Source organism: Monomorium pharaonis, unplaced genomic scaffold, assembly GCF_013373865.1.
Source record: "Monomorium pharaonis isolate MP-MQ-018 unplaced genomic scaffold, ASM1337386v2 scaffold_453, whole genome shotgun sequence".
Taxonomy (NCBI): domain Eukaryota; kingdom Metazoa; phylum Arthropoda; class Insecta; order Hymenoptera; family Formicidae; genus Monomorium; species Monomorium pharaonis.
In genome coordinates, this window is record NW_023415751.1 from 366 (window position 1) to 27014 (window position 26649).

General features: G+C 40.2%; 2 protein-coding genes and 2 long non-coding RNA genes across 4 annotated transcripts; 2 read left to right on the top strand and 2 right to left on the bottom strand.

The window, feature by feature from the left end:
- The first annotated feature begins 412 nt into the window (after positions 1-412).
- Positions 413-17138, top strand: LOC118648464. Its single transcript, XR_004965305.1, has 2 exons — positions 413-615; positions 14568-17138. It is a non-coding gene; the product is annotated as an uncharacterized LOC118648464 (long non-coding RNA).
- Positions 10347-20466, bottom strand: LOC118648465. Its single transcript, XR_004965306.1, has 2 exons — positions 19743-20466; positions 10347-11226 (listed from the first exon to the last, which is right to left on the bottom strand). It is a non-coding gene; the product is annotated as an uncharacterized LOC118648465 (long non-coding RNA).
- An 852-nt stretch (positions 20467-21318) lies between these two features.
- On the top strand, positions 21319-22852 carry LOC118648466. The gene is made up of 2 exons (XM_036294779.1): positions 21319-22162; positions 22253-22852. Exons 1-2 carry the CDS (start codon positions 22116-22118, stop codon positions 22833-22835), a joined length of 630 nt encoding a protein of 209 aa, XP_036150672.1. The 5' UTR covers positions 21319-22115; the 3' UTR covers positions 22836-22852.
- A 1117-nt stretch (positions 22853-23969) lies between these two features.
- Positions 23970-24785, bottom strand: LOC118648463. The gene has a single exon (XM_036294778.1). It carries the CDS (start codon positions 24783-24785, stop codon positions 23970-23972), a length of 816 nt encoding a protein of 271 aa, XP_036150671.1.
- Positions 24786-26649: the final 1864 nt, after the last annotated feature.

Here is a 26649-nt window from a genome sequence, read left to right on the forward strand (position 1 = left end):
CATTTTTATAAAAAAATTAACATAACAACAGATATCTTTAACATATTTTGTATCTCTATAATCATATTTTTAAATATACATATTTTTTTTGCTTTGTTCGCTACTGCGATAGGAATTCCACAACAAAACGCACGTGTCGACCGATTTGTACGTTAAGGATGTAATTCCGTTCTGCCGATGGCACACATAAGAATGTCACAGTCGCTGGATGCTGCCAAGCCCCTCGCTGTAAGGGCGATTGAGATTCGCGGCACGCTCGATCAACGCAAGCAACCCGCTGCTGCATTTCTCAGATGCACGCGCCGCCGCGGTGGCTGGATCTCCGGCGCACGCGATCCATCCCCGTTAGCGACCTGTAATCGGCGGCTTTATAAATTTTGATCGAAAGTGAAAAGCACCCGCAGCGGCGGCGGTCGAAAAACGGTAACCGTGGGTGAGGAACAGTCTTCAGGAACGCGACGATTACCGAGTTAATTTCCTCTTAATTATATCCGGAAGACTGACCCACATCCAGGAGGTTCACGCTTATGGAAAGGCAGGGCGTACAGTGGATCGATCACGGATGTAGGAATATCAGGATAAATGCGGGGTGTGTACCAGAGACGCAGGATGAAGGTAAATTGACCATATACGAAATATGTTTTTTATAAAATTGCTGTTTAATGTTAAAGGATAATAGTCATACTGAGAAGGCAAAAACTAATTAAAACGATAATTTTCGCATTGTGAGAACATAAAAAAAAAATTACCTACGTGTAATTATATACATATATCTATGATTCAAGGAATATGTATGATTATACATGAGCAATTTTGTCTCATTTTTTCATAATTTTATATAAAATGAACAATGCGAGAATTATCCTTTAATTAGTTTTTTCTTTTTAGTTTGACTATTATCCTTTTTAACAAAAATTTTTTTAAACGAAAGAAATTAATATAAACATTATATGGACAGATAAGATACATATATTTATACATGTTTTTGTAGGAAAACTTTTTTACCGCGTTTTAATATCTTCTGATCGACGTTTTACATCGTCATGTTAAATGCCGCTTAATATGGCCACTGGCGTTAACATAGGATTTTTCCGCACCTTTCAATTTGTAATACTAATCTACTATATCTATATAAAGGCTCGAACTAGATAAAAGGCCGGGATAGGAGGGAGATGGAAAAAATCTTGCGATTTTACACTGCACTGCAATTCGAAACGCGATGTTCTTGATCGCCGATCGGTAGACGTTAGGCTTTAAAAAGACGTGGGCATACAGTTTTACTTACAGCCACCTCAACCGTTAATCAATTAACGTAATATGACGCTTTATTAGGTTATCTCGAGCTTGTATCTCGCGCTTTATTATTATGCATCCTCCTTAACGCGTCTTAATGTCCTCTCGTTACTGTCCCCCGGTAACGAAAGAACGCGTTATTAGCAAGACACGTCCTACGTGACGGGCGAGAAATTTGTAGCTTGCTCTTCTTATATATTTTAATCATCCGCAAGTGTACAAAATTACTATACTTTCACGTTATGCGCGCGTACACAACGCGCCTTTTGCGTTATTATCGATGCGCGCGGCACGTAAAGCAGTGCGAATGAACGCGCAATCCCGCAACAGCTCCCGTTAACGGCATTCCCACCCCGTTATAATATATAAATATGTAGAATAAGGGGGTAGAGCGAAAGAGAGAGAGAGGGGAGAATATGTGTTACGCAAATTAAAGCGCCATCAGCATCGGACACCCGAGAGCACCTCACTTTGGTGTCGATTACCGATCTCATCGATGGAAATGTGACCGGCTGATATAAAGACATTGCCGTTAATTGCGCATCAAGTATCGGGCTTACGGACGCGCGCTATAAAGGAAACGTTATACCCGGGGCCCGGTTTGCCGAGTTTACGAAATCGGCCGACGACCGACGAGATCGCCCGTGTTCTTTCCCGCGGCGGCGGCAGAAATTTCACCGCGCAACGAAGAGGACGTGCGCGAGAGAAGAGTCGCCGATTACCGATTACCGAAGTTAACGAACCGACCCGGGGCTCTTTAACGAACTCGCATGCACCGGCATCCAGAATCGATATAAAAATTCGCGTGTGTAGCGTCGCCCGGGGCGACGTGCCCGTATTTACGGGCGGTGACGATGCCGCGAGCATGCGTGCTTATACTAATTGACATGTAAAAGTCGGACTCTCGATCGTAATAAAACCGAGCGACGAAATCGGGAAAACCGACCGGACGATAAACAGATCGCATCTGTTGAAAGCGCCGCGTGCAGTGGACTCGTAAAAATCGTACGTTTTTCACAGCTCCCGCGGGGAACCCCCCGGTCGTGCGAAAGTATTATACAATGTGAAACGAACGGGAGAGAGGCCGATCAGATATTTTTTGCGCGTGAACGCATAAAAATGTAATGTTAGCGATTTATTTTATTATGAGTTGAAGCGCAGTTTTTATCGAAAATGACGGAAGCTATTTATGAACGAAAGTTTGTAATTCAATATGTTGGGGATTTGGGTTTGGGGTTAAAAAAAAATATATATATATATATATACACGGAAGAATTTTCTCTTAAAAATTACCCTAAAAATCGTGGTAATTGTGAGACAACGTGAACCTGGAAGAATTTTACCATACTTTAACAAAATTTACTAAAATTTACATATTTTTTGTGAAAAGTTTGCTACCTTTGTTTCTCTTTGATGGGTCACGCAGTGTTCTCATATTTTTATAAGTAACAACTTAATATGTATTTTACAACTTTGTCTCTAAAATCGATTGCACCCATTGACGAAATTTAACCGTTAAGTTTTTAATTAAAAATATTTGTTATTAATAAAGTTATCGTACAAAATGTAAATAGGATAGAGGATATAATCCCACCTTCTCTTCTATTAAAGGTAACGCCACGGTTAAATAATTTTGCAAAACGGCATTTCTTACTTAAAATATGTCAATATTACTTTTTACCATTATAAACTTAATTTCTTTAATATCTTAGCAAATCTCTTTCCATATAACTTTTCAGGAAAAGATTTCCATTTCGAGATTCATGAACGAAAACGCGGGAAACTTGTTTAGGCCATATGTCGGTTATTTATTATATCGCTTCACGACATGCGTGTATCCTTATGCTATTGCGTAATCGGGCAATTGGCAACCGGGTGCGAAGCTAGCACATCGTTCACGTCGTGCCATATCGCGACAGGCGCTTTAAACGACCGTTAATGAATTCCATCCACACCCCCGAGGAGCAACGACGGCGGTGCATCACGTCGCTCCGTGCGCGTACCGGCACGGTTCCGATTTCTCCTCTCTCGCGTGGTGTCGCGAAAAACGCCCGACACTTTCTCGACCGCGCGGGTGCTTGTGCGTGCAGCTGTCGCAGCAACGAGAGGTAGGTAGGTAGGTACTCGTTACACACTCGATTCGCAGTGCGATCGCAAGGAAATTCGATTTGCGTGCTGCTGCTGCAGGCTACGGGAACCACGGACTCTGAGGGGGCCGGATATCGATCCTCGATCCGAGCATTTCACGCGATCCGTTCGACATAAATTACGCACTAAGGAAGCGTTCTACTTTGCTTGACAAAGAATGTCTGGCAGAGAATGTTTTTATTGAAAAATGTTGAAGCACTCGAGGTGCAAGTTTTATAGAAATATTTATTTTTCTTAGATTACGGTTATTTTTATCGTCGCAGGACTGTTCAATGTAAATGATGGCATTGAATTGATCGACGTGTATATTTTCTTTATATAAAAATATATAATATTTTTTATTTGTACGAAATCGCGTTATCGATTCGAAAAAGACTTATTTGGAAGAATTTTTTTTTAATTGAAAAGTATTGAAACAATTAAAATGCAATTTCTGCGGAAGTATTGATTGATTTTTGTAAGTTTTGATAACATTTTTATATTATCGCAGACTAACGTAAAAGAAGTTTCTTAATTCATGTAAAATTGTGCACCGACTGATCTAAAACAAATATTAAAAATTGAGAATTGACAAAGTGGTCCCTTTCGGAAATTAAAATAAATTTAAAATATGTAAAGTTTTTGAAAACTTTCCATTCTATCAATTTTCAGTTTTTAATGTTGATTCTAGGTCAGTCGGTGCACGAAATTTTATAAAACTGTTTTATGTTAGTCTACAATAATAAAAAGTAATAATAACAAAATTTACAAACGTAAATATTTTTACAAAAATTACGTTTCAATTAGTTTCAATTTTTTTAAATTCTCTAAAATAAGCCTTTCCTTTATTTCGAACTCAAAACGAAACGAAATGCCTCCTTAAGGACAACTTGATTTTCCTCATTTCACGATTGTAAACGCACCGACGTCGGTTGCCCGGCCTCGGCGTTTCCTCCCGAAGTCGTTCACGTCAATTAAGGCGTCGATAATTTTATTAATGCTTAATTTACGAGCGCGGCCCCGGCACGTAAAGATTATACGTGCGATCGCGGTATCAATAAACGTGCAAATTTAATGCTCGAATGGCGCGTTTTTGACGCATCGCGCCCGACGCCGATTTCTCGCTCCCGCATCGCCCCGCCGTCAACGCGGATGTACGAGTTTCAATTATCGTCGCAATATACAGCGAGGCGGCTTTACTTCCGACGACGGCCGCTTTACGACTCTTACGCATTCGAAAACACGCGACACGCCGAACGTAAGTGCTCGAGGAGACGGTAAATTTGATCATAGTTTCTGCGCTCGCATTACCTCGGACTTCCTGTCGCCTTTCACCTTTCATTCGTTGACAGATACAAGAATCTTGCATAGAAAAATATCTATACGGGCTTTACGGTATGTTTGCGATTATTGTTATTTATACGTTGCATATGCATACCCTTTCTAAATTTATGTAAACAAGCTCGTGATACTTCTAAATACTATAAGCATAAAGCATAAATTCAATTATTCCGTCATTTGTATTAATTTTATTCGTAAACTTCTTTCATTCTTTATTGTTATATCGCTTTTATTCTTTGTGCAATTTAGATCCTACAATATACATTTTTATAACTTGCATGACATAGATATTTGCAAGATTCGTACTCCTTTCTATTCATAGTTTTTAATTTCGCTGTTATTTCGTACACAATTTATGCGCTACAATATTTTATGCAAATGCATTCTGCAATTTGTTGCATTTCATAAAATTAGGCCACAGCCATTTTTATTCTCCGCCGCAATTTGTTTTTAATCGTTTCTAGTCATTTCTCGCATTTCCCTCAAGTGCAAATTATCGTCAAAGGGGAGAAAGAGGAGATAGGGAGAGCTCTCCTTTTTTTCTTTCTTTCAGACGCTCCGCTAACGTTATTATCATCACTTATCGCCGATTCACGATCTTCCTCGCGATGGCGCGGCAATCAAGCGCGATGCGCCTTCGATATCCATCGGCACTTTGCAACGTACTTGACCGATTCTTACATGTTTCTCGTATTACTCGAGTTTCACGGCACGCGCGAGTCCGGGCACGTAAACGGCATTAGCCTAATTGCGGAGTGGCGGGCGTGCGACGTGGCAGCGGCGCGGCGTGTCGTTAGCCGATGATCGAGCGCGAAGGCGATAAATCGGCGTTATGCCGCGCGAATATATAAAGGCGGCTATAACCTGGATGATAATGAGATCATCGCAATTATCGGCCAAAATGATCGGCATTATTACGAGACGGGACACGCCGACGGCGCACGACAATTCGGGAGGGGGGGAAGGGAAGAACGAAAAATGATCTTCTTCCTTCGTATTTTCTCTTCTCTTCTTTCTTCTATCTCTCCCCGTCCCCTCTCGTCCTTCATCGGCGATCATTCACCAAAAGAGAAAATGAGCCCGCAGCTACGGGGACGATGCAAAAGTGCGCGTTTTGAGCGGCGATCTCGGGTCGACGTTATGTGCAAATATAATATTGTAAGCTCGGGAGATCGCGGGAATGGGGAGGGCACCGGTGGACGGATGAATGATTGCGGACGGGGTGAAAATCTGCTTGGAGCTGCTGTGGAATCGCGTGCGGGAAGCGAATGGCGTTCGTCGAATCGCCGCACAGTGGGCAATTTCGCTCACTTTTTGGACAAAAATCTTGCCAGAGCTCAATTCTTCATGAAACTGAATGATTGTTTTTTTTTTAAATACTTGTAAAGACTTATACTTTAGGCAGGAACTGCGGAAATTCAGTTGTCGTTAAACCTACATTAAAGAAAAATAATCAAATGCGAGTAAACGAATAAATTTGTCTATTTTTAAACGCGAATTTCTAGAGCACTGAAAATTTTTATATATGTATGTATTCTATATCTAAAACTATAATATGTATTTTTTTCAAAATTTTCTGCACGCTGGTTGTTTCGAAATAAATTTTGAAATTTCGGAAAATTAAATTTTTTAAAATAAAACTATTTATTGTTTATTTGAATGTTGAATTTTGTAATTTTAATGTCAGAATCGTAATCAACGACTCCAAAACTCTATAATTGACCTATGATTTTAATGTTTTATTTAGAAGAGAAACGTGTCTCTTAAAGGGTTGAGTGTTTAGGGTTTAAATGTTTACTCGCATTTGATTATTTTTCTTTAATGTAGTAACTTTAGCGATGTAACTTTAACGATAACTAAATTTCCACAGTTCCTGCCTAAAGTATTTAAATACTTGTAAAAACTTGTAAAAACTTATACTTGTAAATACTTGTAAAAACTGCAGTTGAAGAATTGAGCTCTGGCAAGATTTTTGTCCAAGAAGTGAGCGAAATTGTCCACTGTGCGCCGCCGCATGTGCTACGCGCCCGTGGTCGTCGCGACGGCGGCGGCGACGTGCAAGAAAGCGTCGTCCCCGGCCTGGCCACCGCAGCATCTGCGAGGTGAGGGACACACGCACGGGGAACCGCCGCTCCGACGAAATTGCGCAACAAGCGTATCCGCGATAGCATCGACTACCGGAGTGTATATGTATCTCAGGGCGGCTACGCGATTGCGAAATTACGTGCACCGAGCTCGCGTATAGCATGTGGTTTTGCTTGTATGTAGAAGCATCGAAAGAGAGAGGATCCACTTGTTTTTCGACGCGCAATCGATAATTATGAAAAACATCATACGTCGAAATTGGTACATTTGTATAAAAAATTGAGCCAGTTAATTTAAAGTTTAAGAAAACTTCATGGACTGTTCTATTATATTACGTTTGAATATTTGTGTAAAATTTGAGCAAAATTTTAATTCATCTTTTTCATTGTAATTCGAAATAATGCCAGAAAAGTGACAAACTGATCATTTTAATATTATATAGTGTGTTTTAGAAAGAGAGAGTTTTTTAATAATTTGTTTCTATAAAGCATGGCATATAAGTGATGTAGACGATATAACCTTCGAAAAATTTTACTGCATTCATAAAAATTTAATAAATTTTTAATAGGAATATATTTTTTTTACACTATACAGAACCTTTATTTAAAGAGATAGATTGATACAATTTCTTCTTTTCTTGTTATACTTTAAAATAAAATAAAAAGTAGGGAAAAATTCAATGCCCAACGTTACGTTAAAATTGAGATTCTAAGAGAAAAAAGCCTCTTGTGTATAGTAACAGAGAAGCTCGAACTTTTCCCGCGATGATCGAGTGGAAAGTCAGAGCAAAGTGTTACACACCGCGAGGTCTCTCAACCTTTACAGGCTTTATATGCGAATCGAAAGTCGCGAACAAATAACGAGTGGATCGAGAGAGGAGAGAAGACGAGTAAAATAGGCTGAGAAAAACGGCGGGCAAAATTCCCGACGCGTACGCGATGCGCATACGTTCGATAGACATATCGCTTCATTAAAAAAGAAAAGAGCTCTGCCGTCCGTGTGCCATCGAAAGAGAAATTCGAACGGCGGCGGCTGCTGCTGCGCGTGGCGCGTGCGCAAGTGCAACAAGTGGCGCAGCGCGCAGCGCGTGCCGTCGCGCGCACGATAGTAATCTCAACCACTTTAACGGTCTCTCGCGAGAAGGAAGGATTACGGCGATGTTCAAAGATAAATCAATGTTTAAAACATCGATTAAAGAAAAAAAATATTGAAATGACATTGATTATGTACGAAGAAAAAAATTGATTTATCGAGTAATCGTTTAAATTTTTTACAAAAACATTTAAATTAAGTTAACATCAATGACGATTGTGTATTACAATAAAAAGATAAAATAACAAAAATAGCATAATTGCAATAAAAATTAACAAAAGTAAGTGAATTTATTACAATATTTTCTAATTTTATTGGTCAATATCTAATAATAAATTTGCCTATCTCTTTCATTTTTATTTCGTTTTAAAGAGTAATTCCGTTTAATCTGATTGGTCAATCCGTTAACTCTTCTCCATCGGGACGCACCCTGACGCAATAATAGAATTAAAATCGAACATTGATTAAAATCGAGCAAAAATAAAATTGGCTGAAAACATCGATTAGTTGAGAAAAAACTACCGGTTATTTCGATTAATCGATCAATATCGCCCATCCCTAGGAAGGATACTCGCGAGGGAGGAAGAAAGAGTGATTCTCCGCGAAGCACGTGAAGATGGGACTCGGATGATCGACGGCGACCTGGAATAAACGCGCCCGGTACGTGGTACACCTCGTCCGATACGCACGAGAGATCACGCTCGACGTGTCCGCGTTCGTATCCTCTCGAAAGTGCGAATATATGAATATACAATTGCGTTACGTCGAGGGCCCACATTCGGAAACGTTACGCGCGACATCACGAGAAGACATTTCATATCCGTTCGTATATTAAAAATGTAATTAATGTCAGTATTTAATCAATTACAGTGTTGTATTTAGATATCTGAAAATTATGTAGATAAAGATGAAGATAAATTACACCGTTTGGCTCTTTAATTTAATTGGACGTAATATCTTAAATTATTATCTTAAATAATATATAATATATAATATTCTTTAAATAGCATATGAAACCATTAATTTCGTCAATAACAGATCTTTTTCATTCTTAGTAACAATTCTGCTATTTAAATATAACATAACAAATGTGTACACACATGACAACGACTTTTTTTCTCATTCAAAATCTTTTATTCGAGGATTCGTTAAATCGCTGGAACGGCAGCAACCCTTGCGACCTGCGTATTACCGCACGGCGGCGGATGAAACGGAACCGCGGCGGTCGGCACCGGTACGGCACGTGTTTCCCAACGTCTTCGGAAAGGGAACAGGACGAATCGAAGTGGACTCGTGCCTCCGCGAGCAGCTGTCTTTCGGTCTTCCGCGCGCGACCATCCAGCCATTCTATATTAATTAAACCGGTATACGCACGCGAGCGTGCGGCTGGCCGGCATGTCCGCGCCGCCGCCGGTCAACGCGAGCGACGACGCGTCTAATTAAGGGTCGTCCTCGCCTCGGAAGCCGAAGGCCGAAGGCTTGCACCTTGTAATAGCATGACACGTATTCGCGGCTTCGCGAACCGGACGCTTCCGGTTGCGTGTAACGCGCGCGCACGCCGCGCTTTAATTCGATTGGCGTAACGGTAGCGAGGGGAACGTTACGGACCTTTTATTCGTCTCGCATTCGCGTAATCCGCTCGTAAATTACGACCACTGCGGCGTGTATGCGAGTCCCGTCTCGGCGAGATGCCGCGAAAGGCGACATTATCGTTGTGCCGAGGATGAGAGGTACAAGAACAGAGATGCAGAAAAACAACGATATAACGAGAAAGTTGTAAGGGACCGTACAGACAAGTAAATGTGGAAATTATGCGCCCCTTGGTATCCAATCAGTGTTGCATTGATATAGAGGAGAATTGCCAATACGACGATACGCCTTTTAGAGCGGCACTTTCCGATTTCCTCGAAACTAAACATTGCATTGTACACAGAAAAAAAAAGTAATATAGCCAATAACATATGTAATTGCGGGCTGCTAATTACATAAAATACTCAATAATATTTACTGTTAATGCAAGTACAATGTTGATACTGCATAGCCAATAGCATATATTATTGTACTGAGTGTATCTGTAGTTGGCAGTCCGCAACTACATATCTTATTGGATATATTGCATTTTTTTCAGTGTATTAATGCTAATAAAAAGATAGTCTGCTTAGATAATTAAAGAAATAAAAACGCACAGTTTACACATTGACTTTTTTCTATATAAAATCTATTGAAAATAAATCTACTCTAATCTTTCATATGGTCTTGCATATTTGTGTAATCAACAAAAAAAAAAATTTTATATCAAAGTGAAGGATCGTACGAACCCTCGTATACATTAACTTATACAAATATTTTGTACAAATGACTCACATTTAAAAAAAAAGGAAGCTGTAACTTACTATTTAGATTTCGAGTTTAATTTCTTAGACATTTATTTCTTATTATGTTACGAGAACATTAATTATTACAAAATGAAACAGTATTGTGAAAACTGCTGTCCTTTTTGACAGAAGACGTTTCCTGGTTTACATTTACGTTTTTAAAGTTTTATTTTTAACTTTTGCTTAAGAAGCATTATCCGAAAATGAAATGGTATGGCACTTCCCCTACATTTTGCCGAAAAATTATGCGTTCTAGGGCTATAACACTTTACTGAGTAAACACATCAAGTTCTAAAGAGAATCATATAGACATAAAGATATCTCTGCCTCTCGGTACCAAACTTCACAGTCACCGATGCAAGAAGTCAAAGATTTCGCAAAGAATCAACAGCCATATTTTCGACGGCTAATGCTCTTTTTTAACGGGCATTACGCGAACAAGTATAATCTTCGCGGCACATATAGGGTCGGATACAATGCAGAAAGACCAGCTTGTTTATACGTCGTTAACATAAAGAAGCAGAGATAGAGAGCGAGAAACGCGAGGAAGGAGAAGGAGGAAGAGGGAGGTATAAACCGGCCAAATAATCGGCGTTGTTCGTCAAAAGTGGACACGATGTTGTCGTGCTTTGTAAAAAAAACGTACCACGTGCTGCAGCGGAGGAGCCGTAAATGGCGTTACAGCTGCAAGTGCATGTCTCGCCGAATGCACGAGAGGAAAGGGAAGAAAAAGAAGAAGAACGAGCCGTGAAGGTTCAAGCCGCAAATCAGATATTTCGTTTGCTCGATTGGCCCGTCTCTCTCTCTCTCTCTCTTTCTCTCTCTCTCTCGTCGCATTTGGACATACTTTAACGCCAACCTGATCGGGATCGCGAGTCCTTTACCTCGCCGGTTCCCGGAACACCCGGAATACCTGCAATTAAATGTTTCGTCAATGTCCGTCAAGCGAATATTAATTGCAACAGTTTGAAACAGTCACTCGGAAACGTCAAGTGATTGAATAGTTCGAACAGTTTGACTCTCAAAATCGAATATCTCCAATATTTGAATTCATTTCTGATCTGACAGTTCGAAATTATTACAGTCGAATCGAAGTTTTACGAAATATTAGTATAGATGATAAAAGATTCGTTAAATAACTGATTTTTCAAACTTTAAAAATTACGAATTAACATATTATAGGTTGATCACTGCTGTCCAAACTATTCGAATTATTCGAACTTTTTTTTACTTTAAACTATTTGAACAGATCGAACATACAATACGTTCGTCTCTTTTGTCTGATTCCTAGCTCTAAAATCCGATATTTATCTTCTTTTTCCCTAATAATTTATCGAAACAATTATTTTATGTAACGTGTCGTTCGGCGCTAAATGCAGCCGTTTCTACGAGAATCGCGCGCCCTTCTTTCTCTCTCTCCTCTAAAATGATTGTCTGCAGAAAGTACAGAAACGTTTTACTTTATTAGCCTCGAAAAACGCGCGGAGTAAGCGAGGAGCAACACGATTCTGACAATGTGTGCGCAAAACACGCTCGTTACACATGCGAAATTGTCCGCGGTTATCTCTGCGATCAACACCTTGCGCAAATTGTAATTCGGGGGTATTAGCGCAATTAGGATTTCCTTAAAATTTCTCTCGTCCTTGAGCGTGCGGGAATTGCACGCGACAGCGCGCGTAACTACCCTCCGCCGATTATTACCGGGAATGTGCCGTCGGTGGTGGCCGGGCCCTCGCTCTCCTCTCCGTACACGGGGGGATATCGGGCATACGGGAATACCTGAGTCGAAAGGGGGTCGGGAGAGGGGGAGGGCGCGGGAGAGGAGACCGCCAAGAAAAGATTGCCTCGAGCGGGCCGGAATCAGAGAATCGGCGAATGCGGAGGCATTATTATTTAGCAACGGGTCCGGGCGGCATAAAGCTGTTATTACGCGCAAGCTGTAACCGCGCGCGCGCGATTCTCGGTGCCTTCGATTTTTTTCGGGTGAGAAAGTGTCCACCCAAGAGATGACGGTTAATAATAATCTCCGCTGCCCTCCCCACCCCCTTCGTGACACGCGGCGCGGCCACGACGCGACGTATACACGCAGAACACATACCGATCGCGATTACCGTTACGAATCGGCCGCGAAACTCGCTCGATAACGGATGTCGCTGATTTCGCTCCGGTTAATTATCGTCGAGGTTGAAAACCGCATCAGCGCCCGATGGGGAGACGGTAGAAATTACCGCGCGGTTGATTTCTACGGTTTCGATTACGCCGCAGCGACGGCGGATAATTTTTTAGCACGTTCCCGAGACGAGAACAAATATTGATTCTGATCAATTTGATCATTATGAGAAAGTATCATTCAGTTGGGTAAAACTTAATCAATTCGTCGCTCGATAATTACGACTGAAAATTGAGTTCTCGATTACAATAAGCGATTAAAATTAAGATATTGAACATTTGATTTTTTAATCAGAAATAAATAGGTTAAAATAAATTATTGTATGTAATTGTGATTAATTTAATCCATCGATTCAAAATAATTAGTTGTTTTTTATTTAAAAATTGAGCGTTAGTTTTAGTTATATACTTTGTTAATTTATAACATCGATTTAAATATCTTGTCGATAACAAAAACATTTCTTGCATTTATAATTGTTCGTAAAAATTATTAATGTAATCTTCAAAATAGGATTATAAATTAATGATCAATAATTATTTTTTTAATTAACGACATTTGATTTATTTCAATAATCGATTGAATCAAGTTTAACAACTAATTTCATTAATTGATTACAGTAATTATGATTATATATATATATTTTTTTTTATATTTTTAATAGTTAACAAATAAATCAATCAATTAGTCAATACTAATGTCGTTAAAGTTATACCATAATGTACAAAATAGAAGATACTTTCTAGTTTGCATTCATGTTTTATTTTCAGTTTAAGAAATACAATTCTAAGTGGTATAGTCGCTTCTGGTGACCAGAATTCTTTAGTATAAAAGCCAACACAAGAAATACAAAAAAAAAAGGCGCAAACACATTTCCAACTGAATGATATTCATCGCGCGATTGTAAAGTTCTCACCTCGGCACTTCGGAGAGCCTTTTCGAATTTGTTTCCTCATCGATCGGTCGCGTTGTATGTGCTATATCACAAGAAATGACAGTTTCGAATTAAGGGAACATCGCCGGCGATGTTATCGGCGCGTCTTCATTGACCCGGAAACGTTATATCGCCGATCATCAGGAGAGTCGGAGTAGCCGTAAGTTTTATATCGGCTCGCGCGGCCCATGCCTCCGGGCAAAATGGAGCAAGAGAGTGAGTAATTGTAAACTGACCGTGCTCGATATTGCTCCGGCAAGAGAGCGATTTCGGAGGCACCTGTTGATGCCTTGCCGTCCCAGTTAGAGGAACATGATACACGAGACACCTCCCAACGTCCTCGTCGATTTACCGACGTTTGCTCTTGCAATGTAGCGCAACGCTAGAAGACATTCGTATTATTTCATTTATTATATTGATCCTTTCAGCCTGCTCGAAAACGAATGTGCACGTGAATGTGAGGAGCTGATTGATTGTTAATCACGTAATCATAATTGAACCTAAACAAAGATACGTAAATTAGCTAATAACGTTAATAATCATAGTAATTATTATTATTACTGTCGTCATTGCTGCACTGAGAAAAAAATGTTGTTAATTTGACTAAATTTTCCAACTAAATTAAATTTTGTCTATTACAAGTATTTATATATTTCAATTAACTATATAAATGCTTGAATTGAAATTTGCGTATATATTTAAGTTAAATGCATAAATTCTTGAACTGACAAAATTTTAATTTAGTTGGAAAACTTTGTCAAATCAACGATACTTTTTCTCAGTGTGTAGTTTTAAGTGATGATGCTGTAGAACAGGATCTGCTAGTTCTTTATCAAGACAAAATTTAAAAAAAAAAAAGGATAATGAGTTGGCAAACGGAGAATCAGTTAGCTCTAACGAATGTTCACGAGAATAATTTACATTTACAATGTATTAAAGATTCAACTCGCTTGCTCCTTTCGTGTCTACCGCGTATAATTAGGTACAGATATAAATACCTGGAAGATTATAACTTGCCCGTCTCTCTCAGCGTGCGCGCCACGGGTATCCCGCCGCGCGTGCCTCCTCTTTTTATTTCCTTTCGGGCACAGTTTTCGGATGCTCGAAATTTTAATTTGTCTCCCTTTAATTTCGCTTTAATTTTATCCCGTAGCGATACGGCAAACGGAAGGATAATGACGCCTCCTCATTGCTCGCACATGTTCATTTCGCTCGCGAATGATACGGGTAAGGGCAACGGTGAATCGCCGAATAATAAATGATTCCTACTGCGCGCCGCCATGTCGAGAAATAGGCTGGCAACAGCCGAGAGGGTAGCCAGCTGCGACTCATCAATTCCAATCAAAAGGTAGCCCACTATGAAGTTGACAGTTGGATTTCCAACTTGTAAGTTTTTTACAGTGAGCCTCGCGCGCGAGGAGAACGCGTGGTTGTCGCAAGGAGGTCCGGTGCCGATCTTTCATTCCCCGCTTCAGCAACTAGGGTAAGGTAATACAATTTCGAATCCCTAACCAAACATTTAAACTCTAATATAATTAGAAAGTTTGCAATCTAAAATTAGTTATTATAATGATTTTTTTTAAAAGTGATCCGGTTAATGTGATCAAAGTCGATAATTTATCTTATTCCAAAAAAGTGTCGAAAATGTGCGCAATTCTGAACGTAACTCGGTGCACATTTATAATTGATTGTGGCAGGGAAATTTGTGATGGCACGTAGGTATAATATATAAATTGCATGAAACGTAATTTAAAGTAGGATTGTTTGCTCCATGTAACGCTTTGAGTCAACTGTCCACAGAAATAGAAAAAAATAGAAAGAAAGAGAGAGAGAGAGGGAGAGAGAGAGAGAGAGAGAGAATACGTAATACGTAATTTCAAAGTTGTACGATCGTGGCTTAGATACGCCCTGGGAATCGATGAAAACGATTGATACGTCGTTAAAAGCTCATTAGAATTTTTGTGCGGGCCGATGATCCTTGAAACCGGAAACTCCGAGGCACTCTCACGTGCACTCGTCGAGACTAAGTCGCAGGTGCTTGTTCCTAAGCGGCCCAAAGGGCTTTCCAAAGCACGTGCGCGATGAGAAAGTTTCCTCTATACCGGGAGTCTTATCTCATTTCCATGACGCTCTTATAAGACGTTACTAAACTCGCGAAGGAGTAAAAAGGGGGCTGAACCACCTGTAAGACGAACGGATGCGGGAGGAAGAATCGTAACGTATTTCACGTGCAACATTAAGCCTCAGGTGACACACGTTACGCATGGACAGTTCGGTGTATCCTGATGATTAATACTCGGTTACTCCTCATTGCATGCACGGAGGAAAAACAGCACGTGCTTGAAACGGTGACGTAACAGCGTAATAACGTGCTCGATGCAGATCGCGTCCGATGAAAAGTATACCGCACGGAAAGAGATGTTGGAAATTAAGTGATTCGGCAAAAAAAAAAAACAACTTGCCGCACGAGTTCAATATCTATAACTAAAAAAAGCTGATAGCTCAACAAAGAAATTATGCCTCGAAATATATCTGAAAGCGATTATCTGCGTGCTCGTTGAACAAATTCTCTACACTGAAGATTGCTAACGTAACGAGTCTTTTTCACAATAGCAGAAACTAAAGTATACGTCATTTTCGCTGCTACGTTTTGCTAAAATTTTAATCCGTATATTGGACTGATTTTCAAAAAATTGTCCTGCTGTATTAATTAAATTTATTGTGCTATCCTCTAACAAATATTATTAACTATTACTGTTAATCGTAATTTAATCGTAAAACCTAACTACTTTAACATACTTTAACTACTTTAACATAGAAAACTGGCTGCTCGTATGTTACGGCTATAGATCCGCTAAATTAGTGAAGTTCTTAATTGTTTTAACAAATCTTCTTTTTCCGGGTAATAATTCACAATTTTGTACTTTTCGATTAAAAGGGCAAGACAATTTGTGTCATATTTGCAATCTTAGTAGAGAAGTTAATTTTTTTTTTTTAAATTACGACTATGTCCGAGCTTTTATTTGTCATGCGCCATATCAAGCAAAATAAGTAGTTGGCTTAATTCCGTGGCCATTTCGACCAACGCCACGATCGTCGAGAGAGAATAAATTATTGAAGCCGGAGGAAGGAAGGAAAACGGCGACGGTTGAGAACAGGAAACGACGCCGACTACTATCGGCGCCATCGTCCGCCCCATTGGACAGCCTGCATACGTACCGGAATACGCTGGTACTCCGCACAAGTGACGCAGTACAAAGCGGCGAGTATCGAAGAGTATTCAACGACAACGATCTATTTAATTACATGTGAGGCTCCGCAGGTGTACCCTTCGTGGGGCTACTCCCCCTTTCTCGGCTCTCGCGCTGCCTCCTTGCTTTTTTTTTTCCTCGTTTTAATTCGCCGCCTTGCGTATCACATTCGTACGGTCGATCGTGCGTGAGAAATGTTCCTGGAAACGATATCGAGACGGAAAAGAAATGTCGCCGGGCTGCCCGCATTAAGGACTTGCCGCTAATTCACCACGGGAAACAATAATCGAGCATCACACGGCTCGATGTTCCCGAGGAAGAAGGCACACGTTCGACCGTGTGAAAGTTTGATCTTCTCGCGCCTCTTTGCGATGCTATCGGTAAACCTTTCCCCCAAAATCGAATTAATAATATTAATATATTACACTAGCTTACTTATTAAAAACTTATAATAAACAGCTGTTAAAAAATTAAATGTGTTTCAAAAATATCTAGCAAATATTTTTTATATTAATATAAATATTTTTTATATTAATAACAAATATTATTTACATACTTGTAAAATAATACGGCACTAAACGCCTATTAGAATAATTGTCCCAATTATTGCCGCTTTTTTTTAGTTGCAGTGAAAATTATATATTCTACTTTTCAATTTTTAATATTATGTATATTTATTTTATCGATAAAAAAATTTATATTAACAATCTTTTAACTTACTTTTCCTATTAAATCATCCAATTTAAAACAATTTACATTGCTTCTATTGCCTTTCTATTCTACATGAAAAGGTTCATATAAATATAACATGAACAATATGTAAATAATCCATATAAACATAATTTTAAAATTTGCAACACAATCTCGACAAATAAGAAGGCAATATTAGATATGCGTGGGAGTAATCGGAGAACAGTATCATTAAAAAGTACGAGAGTATTGTGTATTAAAAATTTATTGATTTTTAAGCTAAACCTATATAAACATGAGAGTAAATGCGTGGCAATAACCAGGGAGGCAATATTATATAGATAAGTGCAGCGGTAATCAGGGGATAGTTATTCAGAATATTGACTGGCGAGTAAAACTGGCTGTATAATGGGCTCATATCTTGCATTCTTATTTCTTTCATTACGTTCAGGAATGATCTATTTCCTCAGATGTAAAATTCACGTACCAATAGATGTTGTTCCATAGCGTTACTATTCTTAGGATTAAAGCGGCAGTAATTGGAACGGTAACATCCTAGGGTTTGAAAAAAGAACGAAAAGGGCGATGGAACTCCTGGGCGAGTTCCTCTTCGCGTGACGGGTTGCGTTTTCGCAATTCTATAAGAAATTGTCCCTAAACATTGTCATCACGATCACTTGAGACATGATTAACCCAATTAATCCATTGAATATGGTCGAGCGAATTTTCGTACGGAGCATATGTCGCGCGTGCTTGGGCAACAACCGGCGGCGACTCGGACACAGGCGTTGATATGGAAAAAGATATTAGAGGAACCCAGTTATCCGAACTACGGACGCGGAGGCAGGAAGGAGAACTGATACAATACCGCGTGAAAGGAACCGACCGATCGACGAGAAACCGCATCGGGCGCGACAGGTGGTCTCACATTGCGTCGAATTGCAACAATGTATGATAATTATTGCCTTGCATGCAATAGGAAGGCGTAGAAAGGTAACGAACAGGAAGGGTTATTATCTGCCAATATTGTCCGCGAAGTTGGAAGGTGGGGTAAAAGAGTCCTCTCGTCACGGAAGAGGGTTGCTTGTTGCTCAATCACACATGCCTGCCTGTCCGAAAGGAAGTTCGATTTTTTTTTTCTCTTCGAACATTTTTACCGGCGAATTGCGCGCAGAAAGTTCGATTGAAAAATGAGCGTAAGACCGATATAGGGTGGGCTTGACAATTTACTTCAACCGTACGATGTTTTGTGTCAACTGCTCTTAGAGCACGAGATGAGAGACAAGTTTAATTGGCAGAGTCTCCATTTTATTTCATTCGTTGTAATTTTTTCTTCATTTCTATTAATTTCTAATAATTTGTCTTAGAAATTATTCGTGCAAATAAATTGAATTAATAAACATAACAAATTAAAATAAATGTAAATTAATAATTATAAACATTTTCCACAGTATTTGAGGAGGGAGTTTTTATTGACCGAGAAATTTATTTAACCCGCAATTTGATCAACTTAAAAATGTATATAAAATCACGCAAGAAATACCAGCACTAAGATCCAATTATGGTCGAATATAATCATCTCCAATTAATTGTGTTCTCACATATCGGTCAATGTTGAAATGTCCTTCTATTATTGTAAATTAATAAAAATAGAAAGAGTTCGAACGTTAAAGAGCATTAAAGTGTGAAAAGCACTAGGGACGTTAATTACGCTTGCAACATTGTAGGATGACACAAGTATCATCGATACATGAGCCGCAAGCTCGCTGACAGATGGTCTTGGTTTCCCCGAAAAGGCGTATGAAAGCTAATCATTCCGAAACGATGAAAGGACATCGGATAAAGAAGTACGCGACGAATATACAGAGGACGACGGGAGGAAGCGAGGAGGAAACGGGGAAGGAATAGGCAGTGAAGGTAGAGAAAAAAAATGATATTCTTGCAAAATCTTGCTGCACGCACGACCGCAAACCGGCACACGCGGTAAAGTGATGCGCGCGGCACGAGGTACCGCGACGGTTGCCCGCATTTTTATTTCTTCGCCTTACCACCCTTCCTCCCCCTCTTCCTCCTCCCTCTGCTACTTACGCACCGCGTGGACTCGACCGTTTTAGAGAGACGGTGCAAATAAAGCAGGTAAAAACGAGGGAAGGGCGAAGGAGAGCGAACGAAAGAGCGAGAGAGAGAGAGAGAGAGAATGAAGGAAAGAGCGACGATGGAGGGAAGTGGTGGGATGCAGCACGAGCCATTCGCCCCCCTGCACCATCTGTTGCACCGTTGCATCGAAGACGTTGCGCCCGGGCTTCGCAGGGACACCATATGCTTGCTGTATACCGCGCCGATATTACAGGAGACTTACGGCGCTTTTATTGTTTTAAATATCGTACCTGTCGCGCGTGGTGATTAAGGTCCGCAGCGACCTCCGAAACGTAGACGGTAATTCTCATCTGCGTCAACCGTGAAAGATCCAAGGACGTGTCTGCAACAGATAGAACATACTTGTTACATTCCCAGCGAGCACGAATGTAGATATTACATAACACAATACATAACACGTACATAAATGCAATAATTTTTCATCTATGTTACATAGCAGTTTCATTCGCGGTTTGCTGGGTTGAATCGCAGTTTTATGATTGTGGCTACATCGCGAAACATTGTCGGTTATTAGAAATTTTCGTACGTCCTGAGAGAGACTGTTATACTTACGTGATCTTGGATCAAACTATTTAGAATACCACGAGCGCCCGATAAATCGTGTTATGAGAAATATAAAAAGCTTGTGACCTCATTTTCGAGAAACCAACTGTCCAGCTTTTATTCGCGCCGGACACGACACCGCGGCAATCATGCACGTTAACCGAGAACGTAATGAATATTTATAAATGAAAGATGCAAGATCGGTATCGGTATCGTTCAACAGAGAAACCATCGCGTTTTCTTCGAAGGGGAAGTCGACTGCCAATTATGCGCGCGTTATTCATTGTCAGAATAAAATCCAATTGACTTTCTTATCAGCTCCCTTGCCAGTTACAAATTGGATAAATATACGTAGAAAAATTTATGCAAAATATTAATAAAACTTGTAACAAAATTTTAATTCAATTTAAACGTTGTAATTTTTTAATTTTTTAAAAATTGGGTTACTGTAAAGAACAAAACAATTACATAAATCGTCAAATAAGTATATTTTATTTATAAATTAACTTTAGGAGGAATAACAAAGAACATTGCTTTATCGAAATGTACTTTTTTTCTTTTACACAGGCTTTTACATAGCAATGGGTAAATTTAATTTAGGGGACAAAAGTTAACAAGTTAAAATAAATTTACATTTTAAAAATAACAAATTTAAATTAAAAAATCAACTTATTAAAATATATAAGGTTCAATCAAAAGTTATTACTTTTTTTAACTTATCAGTACCCAACCCCCTACTGAAAGATAATTATATATTTTTTTTATGACGAATTGGTCGAAAAGTAATCAAAGCAGCTACACTGAAAAAAAAAGTAATATATTCAATAAGATATGTAGTTGCGGGCTCTGCCAACTACAGATATACTCAATACAATAATATATGCTATTGTAGTATCAACATTGTACTTGCATTAATAGCAAATATTATTGCATTGAGTATTTTATGTAGTTGGCAACCCGCAATTACATATGTTATTGGCTATAAGTAGGAATAGAAGGGTGGTTCTGACCCATGGGATCTCAGGGGGGGTGAGGGGCGGGGGGGGTATGACGTCACGGGGGGTATGACGTCACGGGGGGAGGGGGGTATGACGTCACGGGGGGAGGGGGGGTATGACGTCACGGGGGGAGGGGGGTATGACGTCACGGGGGGTATGACGTCACGGGGGGGTATGACGTCAGGGGGGGTATGACGTCGCGGGGGGTATGACGTTGCGGGGGGGAGGGGGGGGGGCTTATCAGTGTAAACATTTTTATATAAACTCAGTTGTAACCTGATATAAACATTTTTATATAAACTCAGTTGTAACCTGATATAAACAAATCCCAGCCGCTTATCAGTACAAACTTTTATGTAAACAACATGCTAGTTGTAACCTGATATAAACAAATACCAGTCGATAACCGTTTATCGGTATGAGCATTTATGTAATCTCAGTTGTAATCTGATATAAACAATTACTTAAATCTTTCTAAGTAAAACTATATGCGAGCTGCAACCTGATATAAACAATTAGACCCTGCGGCTAAGGGTAGGTATAAACAATTTTTATCTATGGGTTTTTCTGTCACTTATCAGTATAAACATTTTTAAGTAAAATAATATGCGAGTTGCAACCTGATATAAACAATTAAAAATTTCTAAGAATATTTATTGCACGGAGCGCCGAATCGTCGGCAGCTGATAAATTTATTTGGTAGCTCTTGGAAGCTAAAAAAACAAATAACGTTAACCATATCCGGTAGCTGCTTGTTATAAACAAATTTTTTATCTCACGGAGCGCCGAACCGTCGGCAGCTTAAATTTCTAGATAATGAATCGGCAGTGAACGTGTTAAAAATTAGATATTTGTGGAGGGGATAAAAATTAGATATTTTGTAGAGGGGGATAAAAAAATGAGATATTTTGTGGAGGGGATAATAACATAAAAAGAGCCCTCGACAACGTTATTACATCAGTCAGTTAGTGGAATACGAACGGTAAAGCTTCATCTACGTTACCGCAGCAGTTGATTGGTGGAAGTCAGATTGTAAAGTGTCTGAAGAAAGAACCGTACGAGATGAACTATTACGTTCCGATCCAACAGAATGATGGGTGCGATAAATCGTAAGTATTTTTAATTAAAAAAAAAATCTATATATTTAAATCCTATATATTTTTTATATTTTTCTATAACTTGATATATTCTTTTTACAGAACATTATCGCAGCCACGCTATACTCCTCGCATCCTGGGAAGGCGATTTGCTTTAACCGTCACTGCCTACAAATATTTGGATATCGGAGTCAGTGTGGGACTTGAACCTTTTGTGGAGATGATTCTTGGTGACAACAAAGGCAATCAGATACCGCTGTCACGTGACGTATGGATAATAATGATCGAGAAACGCATGGATATTGAGCGACTCCTGCAGTCAACCACTGTTACATCGCTGTGGATTGATAATCTTCTTATAGAACTCGTCAAATTACATAACGGGAGTGTCGTAAAATTTACATTAAATAACAAAGCCTTGTATATGAAACCTTTGACCGTGCAATTTTTACTAAATCTTGAAGATGTCATCAATAATGTATACTTTAAATTGTCGCGGGATATGTTTGTAGTGAAAGAAAAATATAATCGATTTGTAAACTGCTTGCAGCGAAATAATATTAATAATAAGTGCGATGCTGTAAAGCTATTAGATGAAATATGTGTAAAAACTTCGCTCGTAGACTGCGAACTAATGGTTTATGCATCAGACAATATTGTATATGATGCTTTGAATAATAAATAAATATGTATTTCTATAAACGTTTTAGAATTATTTTTTTCTATCAATTATCCTAACTTAAAAAACTATTTTAATTAATAAAACGGAGAAGAGGAAATATAAACGGGGGTAATGGAAATATAAAAAAAATGCACAACACATAAAAAAAATTATTTTTTTATTGCTAGACCACCAGTTAAACAGTTTAAATACATTTTGTAAAGCGCAGTTGTTAACATGATTTCGACAACGTAAGGTGTACGTAATGTCCAACTTATTTAGAGGTTTTATGTCTTCGTAATGCACTTCGATATTTTCGACATTAGCTTCCTCTTTCGCCTCGTCCAGGAGTAAGTCATGCAGCCATTCTCGTTTCTCACATCCCTTTACGTACACGACAATTTCATCATCGGTTGCAGTTGTACCCATCACTGCCTTGGTAATTAAATCTCTAGCCATGCTGTGCGGAATCAATCCATCCTCCCATGATATTCCGTGATGATTCACTTTCAACCACGCCACCTGACGTCTTTCTGCCTTGGTAAGGTATTCCCATGGATAGGTGGGTGTAAATATGTAGTGGGTGAGTTCAAATCCATCTTTGAGAGAGGCAAATTCCTTAACGATAAATTCTCCACCAACGATGAAACCTTGCAGGTCCACGAACGTTGGTACAGACATGACAGATGTCGTTGAGAATACTGTGATCCGTCTCGACGCGTTATAAATTTTTATATCATTCTGATATTGTTTTGGAGAAAAAGTGGCGCCGCACTTAGGTAATTTTGCGCACAACGTTGGTCAACGGGTTGTACTGAATCACACGATCGTGTATAATGAGACAGTACGCTGTAGTGTTCGCGGGTACATTTTCTCTGCATTCAAATTCTAAGCGTACGTCCACGGTTGCGCTCTTAATCGATTCGTTTTGTCGAGAGCAATCGATAATCACGAATGGACCATTATGTCGAAACGTGGTGACGGATTGATTCGGCTCGAGATAATCATATCCGTAATAGTTTTTACAGAAATGTGCATACGTCTCGTACAGAATCGACCATTTATTTTTATCGAAATCCAGATTCAGATCATCGTACGGATAACATTCCGAGTTTAAATAGAGTTTTGCGTTGATTAATTTGCAATGATCGAATCGGCTCATGTTTTCAGACATGATATTCTTCCGACCAGCCTGCAGAGCGAAACGACGTATCGAGGCTTCTCAAGCTGAGTAGCGGTCTTGATGGCCCACGAATGTTTGGTTGTGCTTTGCAATAAAGGATACTGGTACAAATCCCAAGAGCGAAATGCCATGCTGAGGTATCGCCCGCTTTCCAGAGCACGCAGCATCGACAGTTTATTTATTTCGTTCAGTAACACGTGCGGCATTCGCCACTGAACTTTGAGTAATTCAATCTTTGGCTCCAATTCTGAACTTCCCATCAGACAATTGTTATCGTTACGCGCGCGTATTAAAATCAGCTCATGGCGAGCGTTGATCACCACGCGTCTGTAATCTTCACAAAATCCCAACAGCATGTTGAGCGGTACGCAAAAATTAAAGTATCCGTTCGGAGGATTCCACGGATCCCAGCCGGCGTTCCTCGCGATTACGCTTCTGGCGGCTGACATAGTTACATAGTTCTTGAGGGTGCTGGTTATTCCGACGTTTCTGTTTCGATCAATTTCCACACCGTCGAGCTCGTATCGAATCTCATCGAACATGAACGCGACGCAATTATTTGCCAATGTCACATCAGATCCCGCAACTGGTTTCTTTATTATAAGTTTTCCTTCAATGTATAGAAAACTTTCGTGCGGTAACGTGTAAAGATCCTGTTGTTGTATAGGAATTCTTATCTCATCATTGTATTCGAACGTCGTGTTGGCGAACGGATTGTACGTGTGAGTCTCGATCTTGACGATGCGATCGTCAAAGATCGGCTCGTCCTCGATATTTAAAATATCCGTCATTGTCGCACCGCAAATCCCAGAGATTGTAGATATTCAACGTTCGACGCGGTGAGCCTCTTTTCCTTGGAACAGTCGGATGATCGAATATTATCGAATGTCGTCGCAAAAGTATCGGATGACTGCTGTAACGTTGATGTTTTCGTCGTAAAGATGTTTATTTTTCTGGCGCGTTCCGACGCGTGTAGTACGAGCATCTCACGTTCGCGTTATCGTTGCAGCTGTCGTCGCACATGCAATCTGACGGTAATTTCTTCTCCTCGAAAATCAAGCAATCGTCCGTTCTGGTCAACCACGCGTATCGTCAGATTCGTAACGCTCCGCACGATGATCGGCAGGTAAATGATCTGCGACGGTCTTTCCGAGATCTTATATCCAGGTGGAACGTTCGGTGAAAATTCATGTATCGCGTGCACGCTTTTGTCGTTGCTGTACGCGCCCGCGGTCACGTTACACTCTACGCGGATAATGTTTACGTTCATTATGTTGATTGACACGTCCGACTCATGCCATATTCGCGGTTCTAGTATACGCTTCGATGTGAATCCCAGGAGCGAGCCGATGTTTGTTTGGTTGCCAAATTTATTTTGTGTGCGCATCTGATCTCGCATCTCATCGTATATAGTTTGCGCGGATCGTAATCGGATCTTTATCTCCACTATTACTATCTTCAGCCGCGACGTCCACGTCGCGGACGTATTTGCGAAATCTCACGTTTCAAAACTCATAATGGCATGGCAACTCGTACGATCCCTCGGGAATCGTAATCTCCGCGTTGTCTTTGCCAAAGTAAAATTATTGTTTGAAGCATTCACGTTCGGTATCGTGTTATATGTTTCAAAGATCGCTAAACCGAGCTCGTAATCGTCGTCGCTCAAATCTATAGCCGGAGAGTCAGCTTGGCCGCGAGAATGCTGCTCTTGCGCTCAGGCGTAAATGTCAGCGACATGTTTGAACGATACTGAGATTTAACAGGCGCAACGTCGGTTCTTTAAATCGAGTGTAATAAATAGGCCAGACAAAGTTGTCCGCAATTCCTTTGATCGTAAGTTGATACGACGTTCGATTGTACTCGATCTTTGTCCATCGTCCCAAAATATCGTACGAGTTCTCTGGGTGGCCGCAGATTGCCGAAAACTGTCGAAATACGCCATGTGATTTCTCCTCTTGCGTACGCTACCCAGTGAGTACCGGGGCCCTCCGCATCGTCTAGATTTACGATACCGCTCTCGTTTTTGACGCGCACCGCTCGTCGGTAGCGCGTTACGCATAAACACTCCTCTGAAAATACGGGATACACAATCGTTTTGCCACATTGATGTAGTTGCACGTTCGTCGTCCACACCTGCGGGTTTTTAACGCCTCTTTGACATATTTTTTCGTTTCGCTTTTACACCTTTTCCGTACTTGTACGGGGCGAGGTACAGCCCTCGTCCGCCTCTGTACGGGGCGAGATATACTCCGCGCCCTTCCATCGCGCGATTGTGACGTTGCAGCTCCTCGAGCTGTGACGTCGCGCAGCTTTGCTGTCGTTTACCACCTTTGTCACACCGGCCGCGCGCCGATCAATGATCCGAGCGCGCCCAATATCGGTAAATTTGGTAACATGCCGCCTCGTCTCGCATTGTGCGGACGTATACGTTTTTTTTTCGTTTAACCTTTTTTTTTATCTTCATGGCCCATACCTATCTTTGTCCTTGGCTTTCCATGGCTGCCCCAGAACGGCAGCGGCGGGCTGCTCTTTCTCCGAGAGCCGAGTCCTTTCGCGATTTACGCGTGTTTGTGCTTTTCGTGGCGAGTATCTCGTCCGCCACGTGTCTGTCGGCGAGCTCGTTGCTGCGAGAATACGCAATGTCGTGTTCGCGGC